Source organism: Staurois parvus, unplaced genomic scaffold (genome assembly GCF_062004578.1).
Source record: "Staurois parvus isolate SC_StPar_1 unplaced genomic scaffold, SC_StPar_1.0 ptg001973l, whole genome shotgun sequence".
Taxonomy (NCBI): Eukaryota; Metazoa; Chordata; class Amphibia; order Anura; family Ranidae; genus Staurois; species Staurois parvus.
In genome coordinates, this window is record NW_028319769.1 from 131,266 (window position 1) to 153,836 (window position 22,571).

Here is a 22,571-nt window from a genome sequence, read left to right on the forward strand (position 1 = left end):
ATACCGTGGGGAGAGCGCCGACTTCTGTTCCTGCGGGGAGAGCTCCGACTTCTATACCGTGGGGAGAGCGCCGATTTCTGTTCCCGCGGGGAGAGCGCTGACTTCTGTTCCTGCGGGGAGAGCTCCGACTTCTATACCGCGGGGAGAGCTCTGACTTCTAAACCGCAGGGAGAGCTCCGATTTCTATGCCGCACAGACTAAGGCCCGTTTCTCATTAATGCGAGCCGTGCGGCCGGTGGTTGTGGGGTAACGGCAGGCCATTCATTTCTATGGGTCGCTGTACCCGCATGTCATGCAAGGAATAGGCGCATCTTCTGCAACACACATCCGCAGGGGAACCGCATGATCAATACGTTTCCATGTGCGGCTGTTCAGTCATGTGACTCTTCTCACCACGTACCTTGTCTTGGTCTCTCCTCACTCCCAGGCCGGTTTGGAAGAGGACAGACGCCAGGAAGAGTGCGGGACGGTACCCCAGGCAGCCGGCTTGTAGGAGAAGCGGCATAGACTTCTGGATCCGGGACAGACCATTGGGAGCCAGGACTCTTCTCAGGTACATTTGGTGCAGAGCTCGTCCAAAGAGCTCACCTGTGAAGTCCGTGTGACCTGAAGAAAAGAGAATGATGAGCTGTGCAATTACAGCGCCTCCTCTCATCCAATCACATTGTATCTTGCAGCAGTCCACCAAACTCAACTGTAAAATAGATGTTCTGATTGGTTGTTTTTATGGCAAAGTCGTTCCCCAGAGAGGAATCCGTATCTAGGAGCTGACACTACCAGATGCCCCCTATATACTTCATCAGCCCCTGTGCCCCTCTCTGATATACACTCCATATACAGAGGTGTATATATATACACAGTATACAGAGGAACATATATACACACACACAGTATACAGAGGAATATATATACACAGTATACAGAGGAATATATATATACACAGTATACAGAGGAATATATATACACACAGTATACAGAGGAATATATATATACACAGTATACAGAGGAATATATATACACAGTATACAGAGGAATATATACACACAGTATACAGAGGAACATATACACACAGTATACAGAGGAATATATATATACACAGTATACAGAGGAATATATATATACACAGTATACAGAGGAATATATATATACACAGTATACAGAGGAATATATATACACACAGTATACAGAGGAATATATATATACACAGTATACAGAGGAATATATACACACAGTATACAGAGGAATATATATACACAGTATACAGAGGAATATATACACACAGTATACAGAGGAATATATACACACACAGTATACAGAGGAACATATATACACACACAGTATACAGAGGAATATATATACACAGTATACAGAGGAATATATATACACACAGTATACAGAGGAATATATATACACAGTATACAGAGGAATATATACACACACAGTATACAGAGGAATATATATATACACACAGTATACAGAGGAATATATACACACAGTATACAGAGGAATATATATACACACAGTATACAGAGGAATATATACACACAGTATACAGAGGAATATATATACACACAGTATACAGAGGAACATATATATACACAGTATACAGAGGAATATATACACACAGTATACAGAGGAATATATATATACACAGTATACAGAGGAACATATATATACACAGTATACAGAGGAATATATACACACACAGTATACAGAGGAACATATATACACAGTATACAGAGGAATATATATATACACAGTATACAGAGGAATATATACACACAGTATACAGAGGAATATATATATACACAGTATACAGAGGAATATATATATACACAGTATACAGAGGAATATATATATACACAGTATACAGAGGAATATATATATACACAGTATACAGAGGAATATATATATACACACAGTATACAGAGGAATATATATATACACACAGTATACAGAGGAATATATATACACACAGTATACAGAGGAATATATATACACACACAGTATACAGAGGAATATATATACACACAGTATACAGAGGAATATATACACACACAGTATACAGAGGAATATATATACACAGTATACAGAGGAACATATATATATACACAGTATACAGAGGAATATATATACACAGTATACAGAGGAATATATATACACAGTATACAGAGGAATATATATATATACACAGTATACAGAGGAATATATATATATACACAGTATACAGAGGAATATATACACACAGTATACAGAGGAATATATATACACACAGTATACAGAGGAACATATACACACAGTATACAGAGGAATATATATATATACACAGTATACAGAGGAATATATATACACACAGTATACAGAGGAATATATATACACAGTATACAGAGGAATATATATATACACAGTATACAGAGGAATATATACACACAGTATACAGAGGAATATATATACACAGTATACAGAGGAATATATATATACACACAGTATACAGAGGAATATATATACACAGTATACAGAGGAATATATATATACAGTATACAGAGGAATATATATACACAGTATACAGAGGAATATATATATACACAGTATACAGAGGAATATATACACACACAGTATACAGAGGAATATATATATACACAGTATACAGAGGAATATATATACACACAGTATACAGAGGAATATATATATACACACAGTATACAGAGGAACATATATATACACAGTATACAGAGGAACATATATACACAGTATACAGAGGAATATATATACACAGTATACAGAGGAATATATATATACACAGTATACAGAGGAACATATATATACACACAGTATACAGAGGAATATATATATACACAGTATACAGAGGAACATATATACACACAGTATACAGAGGAATATATACACACAGTATACAGAGGAATATATATATACACAGTATACAGAGGAATATATACACACACAGTATACAGAGGAATATATATATACACAGTATACAGAGGAATATATATACACACAGTATACAGAGGAATATATATATACACACAGTATACAGAGGAACATATATATACACAGTATACAGAGGAACATATATACACACAGTATACAGAGGAATATATATATACACAGTATACAGAGGAACATATATATACACACAGTATACAGAGGAATATATATATACACAGTATACAGAGGAACATATATATACACACACACACGGCTCCAAAACATGAAAGGCAGACTTTGTGATCCGAGTCGCATGAAGTCGATTTTCTCTCCTGGGATATGGATCTGGTCAGGTAAGTCGCAGAGGGGGATGGTAATCAGTTTCAGCTGCTTTGGTGTTCATGAAATCACCAACAGGGGCACTAGATGGGCAACAATGAGACAACCCCCAAAACAGGAATGGTTTTACCGGTGGAGACCACTGACATTTTTCCCCCCTCATCTTCCCTGACTGTCTCTCACTCGTTTTGCATTTGGCTCGGGTCAGTGTCACTACTGGTACCATGAGGCCATACCTGGACCCTACAGAGGTCACAGGCAGTCCAACTCCTCCAGGATGGCACATCAATACCTGCCATTGCCAGAAGGTTTGCTGTCTCCCAGCACAGTCTCAAGAGCACGGAGGAGATTCCAGGAGACAAGAGCACGGAGGAGGTTCCAGGAGACAAGAGCACGGAGGAGATTCCGGGAGATGAGAGCATGGAGGAGGTTCCAGGAGACGGGAGCATGGAGGAGGTTCCGGGAGATGAGAGCACGGAGGAGGTTCCAGGAGACGAGAGCATGGAGGAGATTCCAGGAGACGAGAGCACGGAGGAGATTCCAGGAGACGAGAGCACGGAGGAGATTCTAGGAGACAGGCAGTTCCTCTAGGAGGGCTGGACAGGGCCGTAGAAGGTCCTTAACCCATCAGCAGGACCGGTATCTGCTCCTTTGTCCAGGATGAGCCCTGCCAGAGCCCTACAAAATGACCTCCAGCAGGCCACTGGTGTGAATGTCTCTGACCAATCATAAACAGACTTCATGAGGGTGGCCTGAGGGCCCGACGTCCCCTAGTGGGCCCTGTGCTCACTGCCCGGCACCATAGAGCTGGATTGGCATTGGCCATTGAACCCCAGAATTGGCAGGTCCACCACTGGCACCCTGTGCTTTTCACAGATGAGAGCAGGTTCCCCCTGAGCACATGTGACACGTGAGAGGGTCTGGAGAAGCCGTGGAGAACGTTCTGCTGCCTGTAACATGGTTCAGCATGACCGCCTTGGTGGTGGGTCAGTGATGGTCTGGGGGGGCATATCCATGGAGGGACGCACAGACCTGGTGCAGTGGGTCCTGGGTTCCTCCTGGTGCAGTGGGTCCTGGGTTCCTCCTGGCGCGGTGGGTCCTGGGTTCCTCCTGGTGCAGGAGCTGACCTAAATCCAATAGAGCCCCTCTAGGATGTCATGTTTCGGTTCATCCGACGCCCCCAGGTTGCACCTCAGACTGTCCAGGAGCTCAGTGATGTCCTGGTCCAGATCTGGGATGAAATCCCATAGGACACCATCCGTGGTCTCATTAGGACCCTCCCCCGACGTTGTCAGGCATGCATACAAGCACATGGGGGCCACATAGGCTACTGAGGGCCATTCTGAGTTGCTGCAATGACATTTCACCAACATGGACTCTCCTGCTGCATCATTTCTTCACTTGGATTTTCGGGGTGTCTGTGAATTCAGTCCTCTGTAGGTCCATCATTTCCATCCAATGTTGGGGCGTCCTTACATTCCTCACCCATCCCCCGTCCATGTCAGTATAGAGATCCAGCAGGAGACTCCTCCCCATTGGGGTCTGATGGGTTCTCAGAGTCCTCCTCTCATTGGTGGAGTCGTGTAGTTTCACTGGAAATGGACGTTTCCCAACTTCATGGCTAAGCTCCCTAATTTACCATCCCCCATCCATTGTTGTACCATGGTGCTGCAGTAACGAGCGTGTTGGCACAATGCATGGTAGCCCACATGATAGCCTGCATGGTAGCCCACATGATAGCCCACATGGTAGCCCGCATGGTAGCCTGCATGGTAGCCCGCATGGTAGCCCAAATGATAACCTGCATGGTGGCCCACATGATAGCCTGCATGGTAGCCCGCATGGTAGCCCGCATGATAGCCCACATGGTAGCCCGCATGGTAGCCTGCATGGTAGCCTGCATGGTAGCCCGCATGGTAGCCCACATGATAGCCCACATGGTAGCCCGCATGGTAGCCCACATGATAGCCCGCATGGTAGCCCGCATGGTAGCCCGCATGGTAGCCCACATGATAGCCCACATGATAGCCCACATGATAGCCTGCATGGTAGCCCACATGATAGCCCGCATGATAGCCCACATGATAGCCCGCATGGTAGCCCACATGGTAGCCCGCATGGTAGCCCGCATGGTAGCCCACATGGTAGCCCGCCTCTGAATTGGTCCTCACTTTGTTCCTGTTTCTGGTCAGAGGTTTAGTTGAAGCTACTGAGGTCTGTAAACATCGGGAATGTCAGAAGAAAACATGGAAAATACAGAAGATTTCCTGACTAATCTCGGACACAAATATTCCACATTACCGCCCATCTGACAACCAGAGAATTATCAGGTCACTGAGCCGCCGCACTTACCTCCCCGAGAGCCTCTCTTCCTCAGCAGCTTGGTAATCAGCGCCCTGTGGGGGGGAGGGGGTCCTTCCCATTCTGTACACTGCGGAGAGGCATTGCTGGACAGGAAGCCCGCCATAAGATCACCAAGGGGGTCTCTGCAGTCTCCTGGGAAACCATGGAAACCATGCAAGCAAGAGAAAGATAAACCAATCAGAACCAAGAAAACATCAAACCAATGCAGGTCCCTGAAGGGGCGGATGTGGCATCGGACGTGGCATCGGACGTGGCATCGGACGTGGCATTCGGTGTCCTTGTACCACGTCCAGGAAGTCATCACCTCTCAGATCACAGTATGGGCCTGATGGGTCCTCTGCTGCATTCCTCTCCAGAAGGACGGCACCATCTCTGTTCCGGCATCATCCAGAGTCACCATCCACTTCCCAAACTGAGATGCCGATACATAGATGACACAATCCTGGAAATCCTGATACCTGGCCAGTTCTGGGCGGTGTTCACAAATGTCGGACACAGATCAGCCCCCTTCTACAAACTTACAATGTACAGTCTGATCACTGGGGGAGGAGACTGAGGAAATGCCTCCTCCCCCTTCTACAAAGTTACAATGTACAGTCTGATCACTGGGGGAGGGGAGACTGAGGAAATGCCTCCTCCCCCTTCTACAAAGTTACAATGTACAGTCTGATCACTGGGGGAGGAGACTGAGGAAATGCCTCCTCCCCCTTCTACAAAGTTACAATGTACAGTCTGATCACTGGGGGAGGAGACTGATGAAATGCCTCCTCCTCCTTCTACAAAGTTACAATGTACAGTCTGATCACTGGGGGAGGAGACTGAGGAAATGCCTCCTCCCCCTTCTACAAAGTTACAGTGTACAGTCTGATCACTGGGGGAGGAGACTGAGGAAATGCCTCCTCCCCCTTCTACAAAGTTACAGTGTACAGTCTGATCACTGGGGGAGGGGAGACTGAGGAAATGCCTCCTCCCCCTTCTACAAAGTTACAGTGTACAGTCTGATCACTGGGGGAGGGGAGACTGAGGAAATGCCTCCTCCCCCTTCTACAAAGTTACAGTGTACAGTCTGATCACTGGGGGAGGGGAGACTGAGGAAATGCCTCCTCCCCCTTCTACAAATTTACAATGTACAGTCTGATCACTGGGGGAGGGGAGACTGAGGAAATGCCTCCTCCCCCTTCTACAAAGTTACAATGTACAGTCTGATCACTGGGGGAGGGGAGACTGAGGAAATGCCTCCTCCCCCTTCTACAAAGTTACAGTGTACAGTCTGATCACTGGGGGAGGGGAGACTGAGGAAATGCCTCCTCCCCCTTCTACAAAGTTACAATGTACAGTCTGATCACTGGGGGAGGGGAGACTGAGGAAATGCTTCTGTTTAGGTGACATGTGATTGGAGCTTTTCTGACCAATGGTACACTTGCTGCATACTGTGAGGTGTCAGGAATGTGTCCCTAGGGTGAGTCTATGGACGGGCCCCCCCATGTCTGTGGACCCTATGACGGCAGGGGGGATGGGGGAGGGGCACAGTGATGGTTCTAGCACCTCCCATACATCTGGAGATCAGAAATCTAGAACGTTTCATACTTGCGGTTTGTTCTGCGGCAGAGAAGTGCCGGAATCGCAGCGCACATTCGTCCTTGAAGGAGGAACACTTCACAAACCACTGCGGCAGCTCGACACGTTCTATGATCCGCGGAGGCGGGGCCTGAGGGAGGAAAGAGATGTGGGAGGGGTTTACTATGGCAGAAGATGATGCGCTATCTAGAAATAATCAATATCTGGGGGTCCCCCCAATGAGAAGGACACCCCCCCCCCTGCGACATCGGAGGATCCCCTTCTATTCTACTGGTCACAGCTTGGCCATAATGGTCACCCAGACAGGGATGGGGACCCCGACAGCAAGAGGTACCGGACAGGTACTGCACCCCTAATCCCCAACACCTATAGACACGCCCGCTGCACCCCTAATACCCCGACACCTATAGACACACGCCCTCTGTACCCCTAATCCCCCGACACCTATAGACACGCCCTCTGTACCCCTAATCCCCCGACACCTATAGACACGCCCACTGCACCCCTAATCCCCCGACACCTATAGACACATGCCTGCTGCACCCCTAATCCCCCGACACCTATAGACACATGCCTGTTGCACCCCAAATCCCCCGACACCTATAGACACACGCCCTCTGTACCCCTAATCCCCCGACACCTATAGACACACGCCCTCTGTACCCCTATTCCCCAACACCTATAGACACGCCCGCTGCACCCCTAATACCCCGACACCTATAGACACACGCCCTCTGTACCCCTAATCCCCCGACACCTATAGACACGCCCACTGCACCCCTAATCCCCCGACACCTATAGACACACGCCCGCTGCACCCCTAATCCCCCGACACCTATAGACACACGCCCGCTGCACCCCTAATACCCCGACACCTATAGACACACGCCCTCTGTACCCCTAATCCCCCGACACCTATAGACACGCCCACTGCACCCCTAATCCCCTGACACCTATAGACACGCCCGCTGCACCCCTAATCCCCCGACACCTATAGACACGCCCTCTGTACCCCTAATCCCCGACACCTATAGACACATGCCTGTTGCACCCCAAATCCTCCGACACCTATAGACACACGCCCTCTGTACCCCTAATCCCCCGACACCTATAGACATGCGCCCGCTGCACCCCTAATCCCCCGACACCTATAGACACACGCCCTCTGTACCCCTAATCACCCGACACCTATAGACACGCCCACTGCACCCCTAATCCCCCGACACCTATAGACACATGCCTGCTGCACCCCTAATCCCCCGACACCTATAGACACATGCCTGTTGCACCCCAAATCCCCCGACACCTATAGACACACGCCCTCTGTACCCCTAATCCCCCGACACCTATAGACACACGCCCTCTGTACCCCTATTCCCCAACACCTATAGACACGCCCGCTGCACCCCTAATACCCCGACACCTATAGACACACGCCCTCTGTACCCCTAATCCCCCGACACCTATAGACACGCCCACTGCACCCCTAATCCCCCGACACCTATAGACACACGCCCGCTGCACCCCTAATCCCCCGACACCTATAGACACACGCCCGCTGCACCCCTAATACCCCGACACCTATAGACACACGCCCTCTGTACCCCTAATCCCCCGACACCTATAGACACGCCCACTGCACCCCTAATCCCCTGACACCTATAGACACGCCCGCTGCACCCCTAATCCCCCGACACCTATAGACACGCCCTCTGTACCCCTAATCCCCGACACCTATAGACACATGCCTGTTGCACCCCAAATCCTCCGACACCTATAGACACACGCCCTCTGTACCCCTAATCCCCCGACACCTATAGACATGCGCCCGCTGCACCCCTAATCCCCCGACACCTATAGACACGCCCGCTGCACCCCTAACCCCCCGACACCTATAGACACGCCTGCTGCACCCCTAATCCCCCGACACCTATAGACACGCCTGCTGCACCCCTAATCCCCCGACACCTATAGACACGCCTGCTGCACCCCTAATCCCCCGACAACTATAGACACGCCTGCTGCACCCCTAATCCCCCGACACCTATAGACATGCGCCCGCTGCACCCCTAATCCCCCGACACCTATAGACACGCCCGCTGCACCCCTAATCCCCCGAGACCTATAGACACTCCTGCTGCACCCCTAATCCCCCGACACCTATAGACACGCCCGCTGCACCCCTAATCCCCCGACACCTATAGACACACCCGCTGCACCCCTAATCCCCCGACACCTATAGACACACCCGCTGCACCCCTAATCCCCCGACACCTATAGACACACCCGCTGCACCCCTAATCCCCCGACACCTATAGACACACCCGCTGCACCCCTAATCCCCCGACACCTATAGACACACCCGCTGCACCCCTAACCCCCCGACACCTATAGACACACGCCCGCTGCGCCCCTAATCCCCCGACACCTATAAACATGCCCGCTGCACCCCTAATCCCCCGACACCTATAGACACACGCCCGCTGTGCCCCTAATCCCCCGACACCTATAGACATGCCCGCTGCACCCCTAATCCCCCAACACCTATAGACATGCCCGCTACACCCCTAATCCCCCGACACCTATTGACACGCCTGCTGCACCCCTAATCCCCCGACACCTATAGACATGCCCGCTGCGCCCCTAATCCCCCGACACCTATAGACATGCCCGCTACGCCCCTAATCCCCCGACACCTATAGACATGCCCGCTACACCCCTAATCCCCCGACACCTATTGACACGCCTGCTGCACCCCTAATCCCCCGACACCTATAGACACGCCTGCTGCACCCCTAATCCCCCGACACCTATAGACATGCGCCCGCTGCACCCCTAATCCCCCGACACCTATAGACATGCCTGCTGCACCCCTAATCCCCCGACACCTATAGACACGCCCGCTGCACCCCTAATCCCCCGACACCTATAGACACACCCGCTGCACCCCTAATCCCCCGACACCTATAGACACACCCGCTGCACCCCTAATCCCCCAACACTTATAGACACACGCTGTGACGGGAGTGACTTTGGGTGGGGGGGCCATGGAACACAGCTCACTGTGGGTGGGGGGCCCATGGAACACAGCTCACTTTGGGTGGGGGGCCCATGGAACACAGCTCACTTTGGGTGGGGGGCCCATGGAACGCAGCTCACTTTGGAGAGGTGGGGAGACCCCTGTCTCAGCTCCCCATATCCCTCTTATGTGTAAGTCCCCCTGTGCCTGTTAGGGGTACAGGGGGATCTGTCCCAATATTGGGGGGGGGGGTTGTTCATTGTTTGGTGTCATGTGGTTGCATCCCATTGTTCTATTGTGTGTCTTGCTTGGGAGCAAACTATTATGGGATGTACAGTTGTGTTGAAAATACTAGCCGTCAGACATCACTAACCGGATCAATCTCTGTTTTTGGTGGAAATGATATTTCTACATGGCAGATAATTTCCTAGCAGGTGTAGTAGAGTCATAGAAATCCAACAGACCCGACAGTCATGACATGCATGCTGCTGATTCTGTGTCATTGAATCACTCATTGAAAGGGGCGTGTTCACAATAATAGCCGTGTGGAGTTCTATTAGTGACGTCATTCATTCTTTGATAAACAGGTGGCAATGATTGCCCTTATTTAAGGAAGGAAGGCAGCAAATGTTGGACATTCTGGTTACAGTGCATTTCTCTCTGAAATTCTGAGGAAAATGGGTCGTTCCAGACATTGTTCAGAAGAACAGCGTACCTTGATTAAAAAGTTGATTGGAGGGGAAAACATATAAAGAAGTGCAGAAAATGATCGGCTGCTCAGCTAAAATGATGGCAAATGCTTTAAAATGGCAACCAAAACCTGAAAGACGCGGAAGAAAGCGAAAAACTACCATTGGAATGGATAGAAGAATAGCCAAAATGGGGGGGACTCAGCCAACAATCAGCTCCAGGAAGATGAAAGAAGGTGTGACGTTCCCTGTGAGGACTCAGCCAACAATCAGCTCCAGGAAGATGAAAGAAGGTGTGACGTTCCCTGTGAGGACTCAGCCAACAATCAGCTCCAGGAAGATGAAAGAAGGTGTGACGTTCCCTGTGAGGACTGTTACAATTAGAAGACGCCGATGTGAAGCCAAGCTATCTGCAAGAAGTCCCCGCAAAGTCCCACTGTTGGGAAAAAGACGTGTGCTGAAGAGGTTACAATCTGCCAAAGAGCACATTGACCGGCCTAAAGAGAAATGACGCAACATTTTGTGGACTGATGAAAGGAAAATTGTTCTTTTTGGGTCTAGTGGGCGGAGACAGTTTGTCAGACGACCCCCAAACACTGAATTCAAGCCACAGTACACTGTGAAGACCGTGAAGCATGGTGGTGCAAGCATCATGATATGGGGATGTTTCTCATACTACGGTGTTGGGCCTATTTATCGCATACCAGGGATCATGGATCAGTTTGAATCCATCAGAATACTTGAAGAGGTCATGCTGCCTTATGCTGAAGAGGAAATGCCCTTGAAATGGGGGTTCCAACAAGACAACGACCCCAAACACACCAGTAAATGTGTAACATCTTGGTTCCAGACCAACAAGATGGACGTTATGGAGTGGCCAGCCCAATCCCCGGATCTTCATCCAATAGAAAACTTGTGGGGTGACATCAAAAATGCCGTTTCTGAGGCCAAACCAAGAAATCGAGAAGAAGTGTGGAATGTGGTCCAATCATCCTGGGCTGGAATACCTGATCACAGGGGCCAGAAGTTGGGGGACTCCATGCAACACAGATGTACAGCAGTTCTCAGAAACAGTGCGACTACAACCAAATATTCATGAAGTCATTCAAAGGAAAGCAAAATCTTCAAACATTTCTCAGTTTATATAGTGAATGTTGGAGTTTGTAAAGAAGAATACAAACACGGCCATTTTTTTGATCTAATATTCACTTTTCTTCCATTTTTTTAGAGGAACAACACAAATTTGATGTATTTTTCTTCCTGTTGTGATTTGGAATAGAATGTGTCGTGTTCCCAATGCATTTGTGTGGATGGAAAGAAAAGGATTAGAAGGATTTGCAGCTTTACTCACTTTTATCATCACACGGATATTATTGTGAACACAACTGTATGTGTTTGTGTATTGGCTTGGTGGGGGTGGGGGGGGGAGGGGTGTCTGCAGCAGCCCTCCCCCCTGATGGGACTTGCTGCTGGTGTGTCTCTTGTTACTAAATGTAGATTGCCCCACCCTGTGTCGTTGTGCAGGGAGGGGGGATTGCCCCGCCCTGTGTCGTTATGCAGGGAGGGGGGATTGCCCCGCCCTGTGTCATTGTGCAGGGAGGAGGGGTTGCCCCGCCCTGTGTCGTTATGCAGGGAGGGGGGATTGCCCCGCCCTGTGTCATTATGCAGGGAAGGGGGGTTGCCCCGCCTTGTGTCCATATGCAGGGAGGGGGGATTGCCCCGCCCTGTGTCATAGTGCAGGGAGGGGGGATTGCCCCGCCCTGTGTCATTATGAAGGGAGGGGGGATTTCCCCGCCCTGTGTCATTATGCAGGGAGGGGGATTGCCCCGCCCTGTGTCATTATGCAGGGAGGGGGGATTGCCCCGCCCTGTGTCATTATGCAGGGAGGGGGATTGCCCCGCCCTGTGTCATTATGCAGGGAGGAGGGATTGCCCCACCCTGTGTCATTATGCAGGGAGGGGGGGTTGTCCCCCGAGTGTATATATCTTGTATCTGTGTACCTCCCGCATTACTGCAGTCACTGATCTCGTGTTCCAGAGACTGAGAAGCAGCTTCTTGATGGGGATACCCAGTTGTGGGGGGCTGAGGTCCATTACACATGACTTCTGCACCCCGAATCCCCAACACCTATAGATGGAGGGACTTGGTTCCAGCAGAGGGACAGACGGAGGGACTTGGTTCCAGCAGAGGGACAGACGGAGGGACTTGGTTCCAGCAGAGGGACAGACGGAGGGACTTGGTTCCAGCAGAGGTACAGACGGAGGGACTTGGTTTCAGTAGAGGGACAGACGGAGGGACTTGGTTTCAGTAGAGGGACAGACGGAGGGACTTGGTTCCAGCAGAGGGACAGACGGAGGGACTTGGTTCCAGCAGAGGGACAGACGTAGGGAGTTGGTTCCAGCGTAGGGACAGACGGAGGGACTTGGTTTCAGTAGAGGGACAGACGGAGGGACTTGGTTCCAGCAGAGGGACAGACGGAGGGACTTGGTTTCAGTAGAGGGACAGACGGAGGGACTTGGTTCCAGCAGAGGGACAGACGTAGGGAGTTGGTTCCAGCAGAGGGACAGACGGAGGGATTTGATTCCAGCAGAGGGACAGACGGAGGGATTTGGTTCCAGCAGAGGGACAGACGGAGGGACTTGGTTCCAGCAGAGGGACAGACGGAGGGACAGACGGAGGGACTTGGTTCCAGCGTAGGGACAGACGGAGGGATTTGGTTCCAGCGAAGGGACAGACGGAGGGATTTGGTTCCAGCAGAGGGACAGACGGAGGGATTTGGTTCCAGCAGAGGGACAGACGGAGGGATTTGGTTCCAGCAGAGGGACAGACGGAGGGATTTGGTTCCAGCAGAGGGACAGACGGAGGGACAGACGGAGGGATCTGGTTCCAGCAGAGGGACAGACGGAGGGACAGACGGAGGGATTTGGTTCCAGTAGAGGGACAGATGGAGGGATTTGGTTCCAGTAGAGGGACAGACGGAGGGATTTGGTTCCAGTAGAGGGACAGACGGAGGGATCTGGTTCCAGCAGAGGGACAGACGGAGGGATCTGGTTCCAGCAGAGGGACAGACGGAGGGATTTGGTTCCAGTAGAGGGACAGACGATGGAGCTGGTTCCAGTAGAGGGACAGACGGAGGGATCTGGTTCCAGCAGAGGGACAGACGGAGGGATTTGGTTCCAGCAGAAGTACAGACGGAGGGACTTGGTTCCAGCAGAGGGACAGACGGAGGGATTTGGTTCCAGCAGAGGGACAGACGGAGGGATTTGGTTCCAGCAGAAGTACAGACGGAGGGACTTGGTTCCAGCAGAGGGACAGACGATGGAGCTGGTTCCAGTAGAGGGACAGATGGAGGGATTTGGTTCCAGCAGAGGGACAGACAGAGGGATTTGGTTCCAGTAGAGGGACAGACGATGGAGCTGGTTCCAGTAGAGGGACAGATGGAGGGATTTGGTTCCAGCAGAGGGACAGACGGAGGGACTTGGTTCCAGTAGAGGGACAGACGGAGGGACTTGGTTCCAGCGTAGGACAGACAATGGAGCTGGTTCCAGCAGAGGGACAGACGGAGGGATTTGGTTCCAGTAGAGGGACAGACGGAGGGATTTGGTTCCAGTAGAGGGACAGACGGAGGGATTTGTTTCCAGCAGAGGGACAGACGATGGAGCTGGTTCCAGTAGAGGGACAGATGGAGGGATTTGGTTCCAGCAGAGGGACAGACGGAGGGACTTGGTTCCAGTAGAGGGACAGACGGAGGGATTTGGTTCCAGTAGAGGGACAGACAATGGAGCTGGTTCCAGCAGAGGGACAGACGCAGGGACTTGGTTCCAGTAGAGGGACAGACGGAGGGATTTGGTTCCAGTAGAGGGACAGACGGAGGGACTTGGTTCCAGTAGAGGGACAGACGTAGGGATTTGGTTCCAGCAGAGGGACAGACGGAGGGATTTGGTTCCAGCAGAGGGACAGACGATGGAGCTGGTTCCAGCAGAGGGACAGACGGAGGGATTTGGTTCCAGCAGAGGGACAGACGGAGGGATTTGGTTCCAGCAGAGGGACAGACGATGGAGCTGGTTCCAGCAGAGGGACAGACGGAGGGACTTGGTTCCAGCGTAGGACAGACAATGGAGCTGGTTCCAGCAGAGGGACAGACAGAGGGATTTGGTTCCAGTAGAGGGACAGACAATGGAGCTGGTTCCAGCAGAGGGACAGACGGAGGGATTTGGTTCCAGTAGAGGGACAGACGATGGAGCTGGTTCCAGCAGAGGTACAGACGGAGGGACTTGGTTCCAGTAGAGGGAAAGAGGGAGGGATTTGGTTCCAGTAGAGGGACAGACGGAGGGACTTGGTTCCAGCAGAGGGACAGACGGAGGGACTTGGTTCCAGTAGAGGGACAGAGGGAGGGATTTGGTTCCAGTAGAGGGACAGACGGAGGGACTTGGTTCCAGTAGAGGGACAGATGGAGGGATTTGGTTCCAGCAGAGGGACAGACGGAGGGATTTGGTTCCAGTAGAGGGACAGACGGAGGGGCTTGGTTCCAGTAGGGACAGACGGAGGGACTTGGTTCCAGTAGAGGGACAGACGATGGAGCTGGTTCCAGCAGAGGGACAGACGGAGGGACTTGGTTCCAGCGTAGGACAGACAATGGAGCTGGTTCCAGCAGAGGGACAGACAGAGGGATTTGGTTCCAGTAGAGGGACAGACAATGGAGCTGGTTCCAGCAGAGGGACAGACGGAGGGATTTGGTTCCAGTAGAGGGACAGACGATGGAGCTGGTTCCAGCAGAGGTACAGACGGAGGGACTTGGTTCCAGTAGAGGGAAAGAGGGAGGGATTTGGTTCCAGTAGAGGGACAGACGGAGGGACTTGGTTCCAGCAGAGGGACAGACGGAGGGACTTGGTTCCAGTAGAGGGACAGAGGGAGGGATTTGGTTCCAGTAGAGGGACAGACGGAGGGACTTGGTTCCAGTAGAGGGACAGACGGAGGGACTTGGTTCCAGTAGAGGGACAGATGGAGGGATTTGGTTCCAGCAGAGGGACAGACGGAGGGATTTGGTTCCAGTAGAGGGACAGACGGAGGGGCTTGGTTCCAGTAGGGACAGACGGAGGGACTTGGTTCCAGTAGAGGGACAGACGATGGAGCTGGTTCCAGTAGGGACAGACGGAGGGACTTGGTTCCAGTAGAGGGACAGACGGAGGGATTTGGTTCCAGTAGAGGGACAGACGATGGAGCTGGTTCCAGTAGGGACAGACGGAGGGACTTGGTTCCAGTAGAGGGACAGACGGAGGGATTTGGTTCTAGTAGAGGGACAGACGATGGAGCTGGTTCCAGTAGGGACAGACGGAGGGACTTGGTTCCAGCAGAGGGACAGATGGAGGGATTTGGTTCCAGTAGAGGGACAGACGATGGAGCTGGTTCCAGTAGGGACAGACGGAGGGACTTGGTTCCAGCAGAGGGACAGATGGAGGGATTTGGTTCCAGTAGAGGGACAGACGATGGAGCTGGTTCCAGTAGGGACAGACGGAGGGACTTGGTTCCAGCAGAGGGACAGATGGAGGGATTTGGTTCCAGTAGAGGGACAGACGATGGAGCTGGTTCCAGCAGAGGGACAGATGATGGAGCTGGTTCCAGCAGAGGGACAGACGGAGGGATTTGGTTCCAGTAGAGGGACAGACGGAGGGATTTGGTTCCAGTAGAGGGACAGACGATGGAGCTGGTTCCAGTAGAGGGACAGACGATGGAGCTGGTTCCAGTAGGGACAGTTGGATGGAATGTTTTCATTGGTTCATTGGTAGCGCTGCAGCTCTAGGATTGGCCGAAGATTGGAAATTCCGGTTTTTATTTTTCTACCCTTCACACCCGGCAGCAGAAAGGCCGATCTGGGACAGCTGGGACCCCCGAGCTGTAGGTCCTGAGCAGGGAGTTTGGGGTCTTTGTTGTACAATATGGCTGGTGTGTTGTTCACATGTAGGAGCCCCGACCCTGAGGGACCCGCTGGACTCTGGCGTGTTCTTGGACTGGAATGCCGCTACATATTACATGTTCTATACTGACCTCCGGTCACAAACACGGCACAAGGAGAGGATTTCCCTGCTTTACGCTCCACACAGGAGGTTCCTTTAAGCTGAAAAAACGCTGGATATAAAATGCTGCTGATGGCATTTTTTAGTCGCATTCAGAAGTGTTTGGGAGCGTTAGCGTTTTATCGATCACCAAGCGCCGGCTGAGACCTGGTGATTGACATCCTTAGCAATAGCGGTGCCCCCTACCCAGCAATGCAAATCATGTATATATATATACGTGATTTTGCGCAGCCATGCTGCTCTGTAGCAGTACTTCTGCTATTGGGCGGATAGCAAGTGATAAGCTATTACAAGAAAACATAAATAATGATATGTATCTAGATATACATATACGTGCCGCGCTCCACATTTAAAACTGAACTACTCATAGTGAATGATATTACAAATAATACCGTGAAAACAGAGTGCTTCAAACAAGTGCAACATAAAGTGTGTAAATCAAAAAAATGGAATTTATAAAAATAATATTCTGCCAATTATATAACAGTCCTCTTTATGCTTCTATAGGTGAAGTATATAGTGCCACACTTCCCGTGCTCTGTGGATAGGTGTGCGCTCACCTCCTTGTTAGCCAGACAAGCTGGCTAAACACACTTTTTGTCCTCACTGGACAAGGTGGGAATCTTTACTTTAGCTGCGTATCTCCATCCAATGCTGGGTTGCCTTATTGCCACCAGAGGTCTCCCTCCTTCCACACTTAACCCTCAATGGATTTCTTATGGGGGTGGTAAAGATGATTTTTCCTCCTCTCAATTGCACCATGTAAAAACAAAAAAACCACAAATGGTGCCTTATCCTTTGTGAGGTCAGAGCCTATTTATTATTAGGAAAACGCCACTCACATTTGATCCATAAGTGCAGTTATCAGCTGGCATGTGTATCAATCCTGTTTAGCTGGCGCCGCTCGTCCACCGCGGCGTCGTGACGTCAGAGCCCCTCCCCTTTACCACATAGAATACAGCACAGCATTTTAATCTATCCATCTCTCAGGTCAGTTTATGTAGCAGCCACTTAATTTAACTGTTGTTTATTTTTTGGACTGTTAGAAGAAACATTTATGTAAACCCTAACACTGAACTTTTCTATTTGTTGCTTTCTAGTCCATTCAAAGAGTTTTGTTGTATCTGTTTGATAAATGCAAAAAAACAATCCCTGATCATGTTGAACTTTGCATGGGAATTTTTCCCAGAGATTAGAGAATGTGGTGAAGCTCTGCTGACTTCCATCATCCAATCATGTGCAAGCATAAATGCTGTTTTTTTTAATTTTCTTTGCACATGATTGGGCATTCTTTGTAAAGTGAAATTTCAGCACACTCACAAAGCTCTGGGGAACATTCCCTTGCAAATTGAACAGCCTATTTGCCTTTAGTAAATCAACCTCAACAAGTCTACTTTAACCCACCTAGTGTTTTCTTGGGAATACATAGTAATTATGGCTTATTCACAACAGCAGTTGCGCTGAATGCGTGGTCGCTGGTGTGTGATGGGAGGAATATTTATCTTTTTATTCCAGGTACTTATATAGCACCATCAATTTTTACGCAGCGCTTTTACAGATATATTGTACATTCACATCAGTCCCTAACCCTCAAGGGGCGTAGAATCTAAGGTCCCTAACTCACATTCATACATACACAGGGCCAATTTAGACAGGATCCAATTCACCTACCAGCATGTCTGTGGAGTGTGGGAGGAAACCCACGCAGGCACAGGGAGAACATGCAAACTTCAGGCAGGTGGTGCCGTGGTTGGGATTTGAACCAATGACCCGAGTACTGCCAGGAAGGAGTGCTAACTATTTAGCCACTGTGCTACCCATAATAGTGCTATTGCACTAATTCCGGTGCATTGCACTGTTTAATTTTATTTTTGTATGAACATTATTGAAATGTCACAAACATTTTATTGCATTTTTATTGGCTACAGTGCTGTGTGATGCGTTGGATTGTGTTGCGCCACACCACACTGAAAATAGTAGTGCACAATTAACTTTTTTTTTTTTTTTCAGCACACACAGCCTCATATGGTGGTGTGAACTGGTATTATAGGGAACAAAAATATATGCCTTGTATTCAAACTGTGCAGGGAAAGGTTGCACAGCACATCTAGCGTGAATGGGCCAATAGCCTTTATGTTGTGGAGAAGTGAGCTTAGGTGCATTGGAGTAGTTTGGCAAAAAAAATTACAAAAATGGGAGGGCTGACACCACTTAGGCCAACAACAAAGCTGTGTGTTGTCATCCGACATTGGGACCTGTTGGCAGATCAACTGGTATTTTCTGTACTTGCAAGAATAAAACATGGGAAAATGTTCATGTACTGCAGACATGCATTACATAGGTTTGCCCTGACATGCTGTACACTTTAGGAGAAAATATGTTTCCAGGCAATGATGTGATTAGAATCGAAGTAACACCATTCATTCTCAGGTTTCTAAAACTACTTTGTGATAGGAACAAAATGAAAGGCTGGATTACAACCTAATTACAATGTTCTTTATCAGCATATATTTCGCTGCTGTTGTAAAGGACAATGAGATTTGTTGATTTGTGTGTTGAACTTGTGAACATTCTAAACATATAGCATTCTAAAGAGCGCAGACCGGTTCCTAGTTGCATTCTCATGAAAACTAGCTATGGCATCCAAGGCAGAATGGAAAATAGCCAGAAATGCAAAGCGTTCTGCCATTTTCATATTCAGCGCCATCTGTTTTATTTTGACTTGTTATTTAACCTGGACAATGGTTGGTGGTGCGGACAAACTGGTTTTAAAGTTAAAATCCAAGATCCTGTCCACCTAGTATTAGTAGGTTACACTCTCTATGCTCAATTAAACTAATCAGTATTTTTTAAAATTAATGGCTTACTTTTTGTTAAAATTATTATTTTAGTCCCAATGATTCCATCAGTTTTTGTGGGAAAATGTGCTGTTTCCAGGTGCAGGGGACAACATAAACTGCCAACACATGTTGTATGCACACAGGAAAAAAACAAGTCCTACATTATTTTAATGAGAAATGTAGGAAGTGAGGGGTGTGTATGTATCTCCTAGATTGTAAGCTCCCAGGATCAGGGCCCTCCCTCTTAGATTGTAAGCTCCCAGGATCAGGGCCCTCCCTCTTAGATTGTAAGCTCCCAGGATCAGGGCCCTCCCTCTTAGATTGTAAGCTCCCAGGATCAGGGCCCTCCCTCTTAGATTGTAAGCTCCCAGGATCAGGCCCTCCCTCTTAGATTGTAAGCTCCCAGGATCAGGCCCTCCCTCTTAGATTGTAAGCTCCCAGGATCAGGGCCCTCCCTCTTAGATTGTAAGCTCCCAGGATCAGGGCCCTCCCTCTTAGATTGTAAGCTCCCAGGATCAGGCCCTCCCTCTTAGATTGTAAGCTCCCAGGATCAGGGCCCTCCCTCTTAGATTGTAAGCTCCCAGGATCAGGGCCCTCCCTCTTAGATTGTAAGCTCCCAGGATCAGGCCCTCCTATCCCTCTTGTATTGAACTGTATTGTTGCTGTATTGTCTCCCGTTATATTGTAAAGCGCTGAGCAGACTGTTGGCGCCATAAATCCTGTATAATAATAATGTATAATAATATTAGTGTTTTTACAGTACATGGAGAGCAAACAAAAAGCTACAAAAGATCTGGAGGGAGCGTTCTGCCGTGTTTAGCGTTATTTCTGCTGGAAAACGCAAAAAAAAACTACAAAAACTATTTTTTTTCTGCTCCTCAATGCTGAAGCTCAACAAATGCTAACAGCCTGAAGCAGTGTGAATGGACGCAGGAGAACGCTAGGAGCAGGGAAATGTATGCTGAGAACAGCTTCTAGGAGCTGAAAAAAAATGCTCGTGTGAACTGAGCCAGATTGTAACTCTGAAATCTCATTGGCTGAGAATAACTGTCACTTTGTATGCTGGCGTGTCAGCTGTGTGAATGGAAGCAGACTGTAATTCTGGAATCTCATTGGCTGAAAACAACTGTCACTTTGTATGCTGGCTTGTCAGCTGTGTGAATGGAGCAGACTGTAATTCTGAAATCTCATTGGCTGAGATTAACTGTCACTTTGTATGCTGGCGCATCAGCTGTGTGAATGGAAGCAGACTAATTCTGAAATCTCATTGGCTGAAAATAACTGTCACTTTGTATGCTGGCGTGTCAGCTGTGTCATTGGAGCAGATTGTAATTCTGGAATCTCATTGGCTGAGAACAACTGTCACTTTGTGATTGGAGCCCGTGGTTGTGGATGGACAGCTCACCTTGTATATGGACGCCATCTTGTTCCTGTAGTAGAGGCTGGGTCCGTAGAACGCTCGGATCCCGTGAACGTACTTACACCCGCCCAGATGGAAAGTCCCGGAAACATCGGACAGGAAAATATTATCCGGGAACCTGTCAGAAGAAGGAAGATCGTTTTCTGGAGGAATTCGGTTTCTGCCTTTCATTTGGACCTTTTCCTTATTCAACTAAAGTGTCTTCATCAGTGCAACTGTAAAGATCCCCTCCCTGTGTGCGCTCTTACAACAAAGATCCCCTCCCTGTGTGCGCTCTTACAACAAAGATCCCCTCCCTGTGTGCGCTCTTACAACAAAGATCCCCTCCCTGTGTGCGCTCTTACAACAAAGATCCCCTCCCTGGGCTCACTCTTACATCAAAGATCCCCTCCCTGTGTTCGCTCTTACAGCAAAGATCCCTGCCCTGGGCTCGCTCTTACAACAAAGATCCCCTCCCTGTGTGCGCTCTTACAACAAAGATCCCCTCCCTGGGCTCACTCTTACATCAAAGATCCCCTCCCTGTGTTCGCTCTTACAACAAAGATCCCCACCCTGTGCGCATTCTTACAGCAAAGATCCCCTCCCTGTGTTCGCTCTTACAGCAAAGATCCCTGCCCTGGGCTCGCTCTTACAACAAAGATCCCTTCCCTGGGCTCGGTCTTACAACAAAGATCCCCTCCCTGGGCTCGGTCTTACAGCAAAGATCCCCTCCCTGGGCTCGGTCTTACAACAAAGATCCCTTCCCTGGGCTCGGTCTTACAGCAAAGATCCCCTCCCTGGGCTCGGTCTTACAGCAAAGATCCCCTCCCTGGGCTCGGTCTTACAGCAAAGATCCCCTCCCTGGGCTCGGTCTTACAGCAAAGATCCCCTCCCTGGGCTCGGTCTTACAACAAAGATCCCTTCCCTGGGCTCGGTCTTACAGCAAAGATCCCCTCCCTGGGCTCGGACTTACAGCAAAGATCCCTTCCCTGGGCTCGGTCTTACAATGATGATACATCTGATTGGACGATACATCTGATTGGACAATACATCGGGTGGGATGATACATCTGATTGGACGATACATCGGGTGGGATGATGCATCTGATTGGACGATACATCTGATTGGACGATACATCGGGTGGGATGATGCATCTGATTGGACGATACATCTGATTGGACGATACATCGGGTGGGATGATACATCTGATTGGACGATACATCGGGTGGGATGATACATCTGATTGGACGATACATCGGGTGGGATGATACATCTGATTGGACGATACATCTGATTGGATGATACATCGGGTGGGATGATACA

At 49.4% G+C, this 22,571-nt stretch overlaps 1 protein-coding gene across 1 annotated transcript in view; it reads right to left on the bottom strand.

The window, feature by feature from the left end:
- Window positions 1-22,571, bottom strand: part of LOC149433127 (protein sel-1 homolog 3-like) — a 141,531-nt gene that overhangs the window by 78,953 nt on the left and 40,007 nt on the right. Inside the window, exons 7-10 of the mRNA XM_089664624.1 lie at window positions 21,255-21,387; window positions 7,237-7,357; window positions 5,638-5,781; window positions 401-606 (exon numbers count right to left, since the gene is read on the bottom strand). Coding sequence (XP_089520750.1) covers window positions 401-606; window positions 5,638-5,781; window positions 7,237-7,357; window positions 21,255-21,387 — 604 coding nt within the window. The remainder of the gene's footprint in view (window positions 1-400; window positions 607-5,637; window positions 5,782-7,236; window positions 7,358-21,254; window positions 21,388-22,571) is intronic.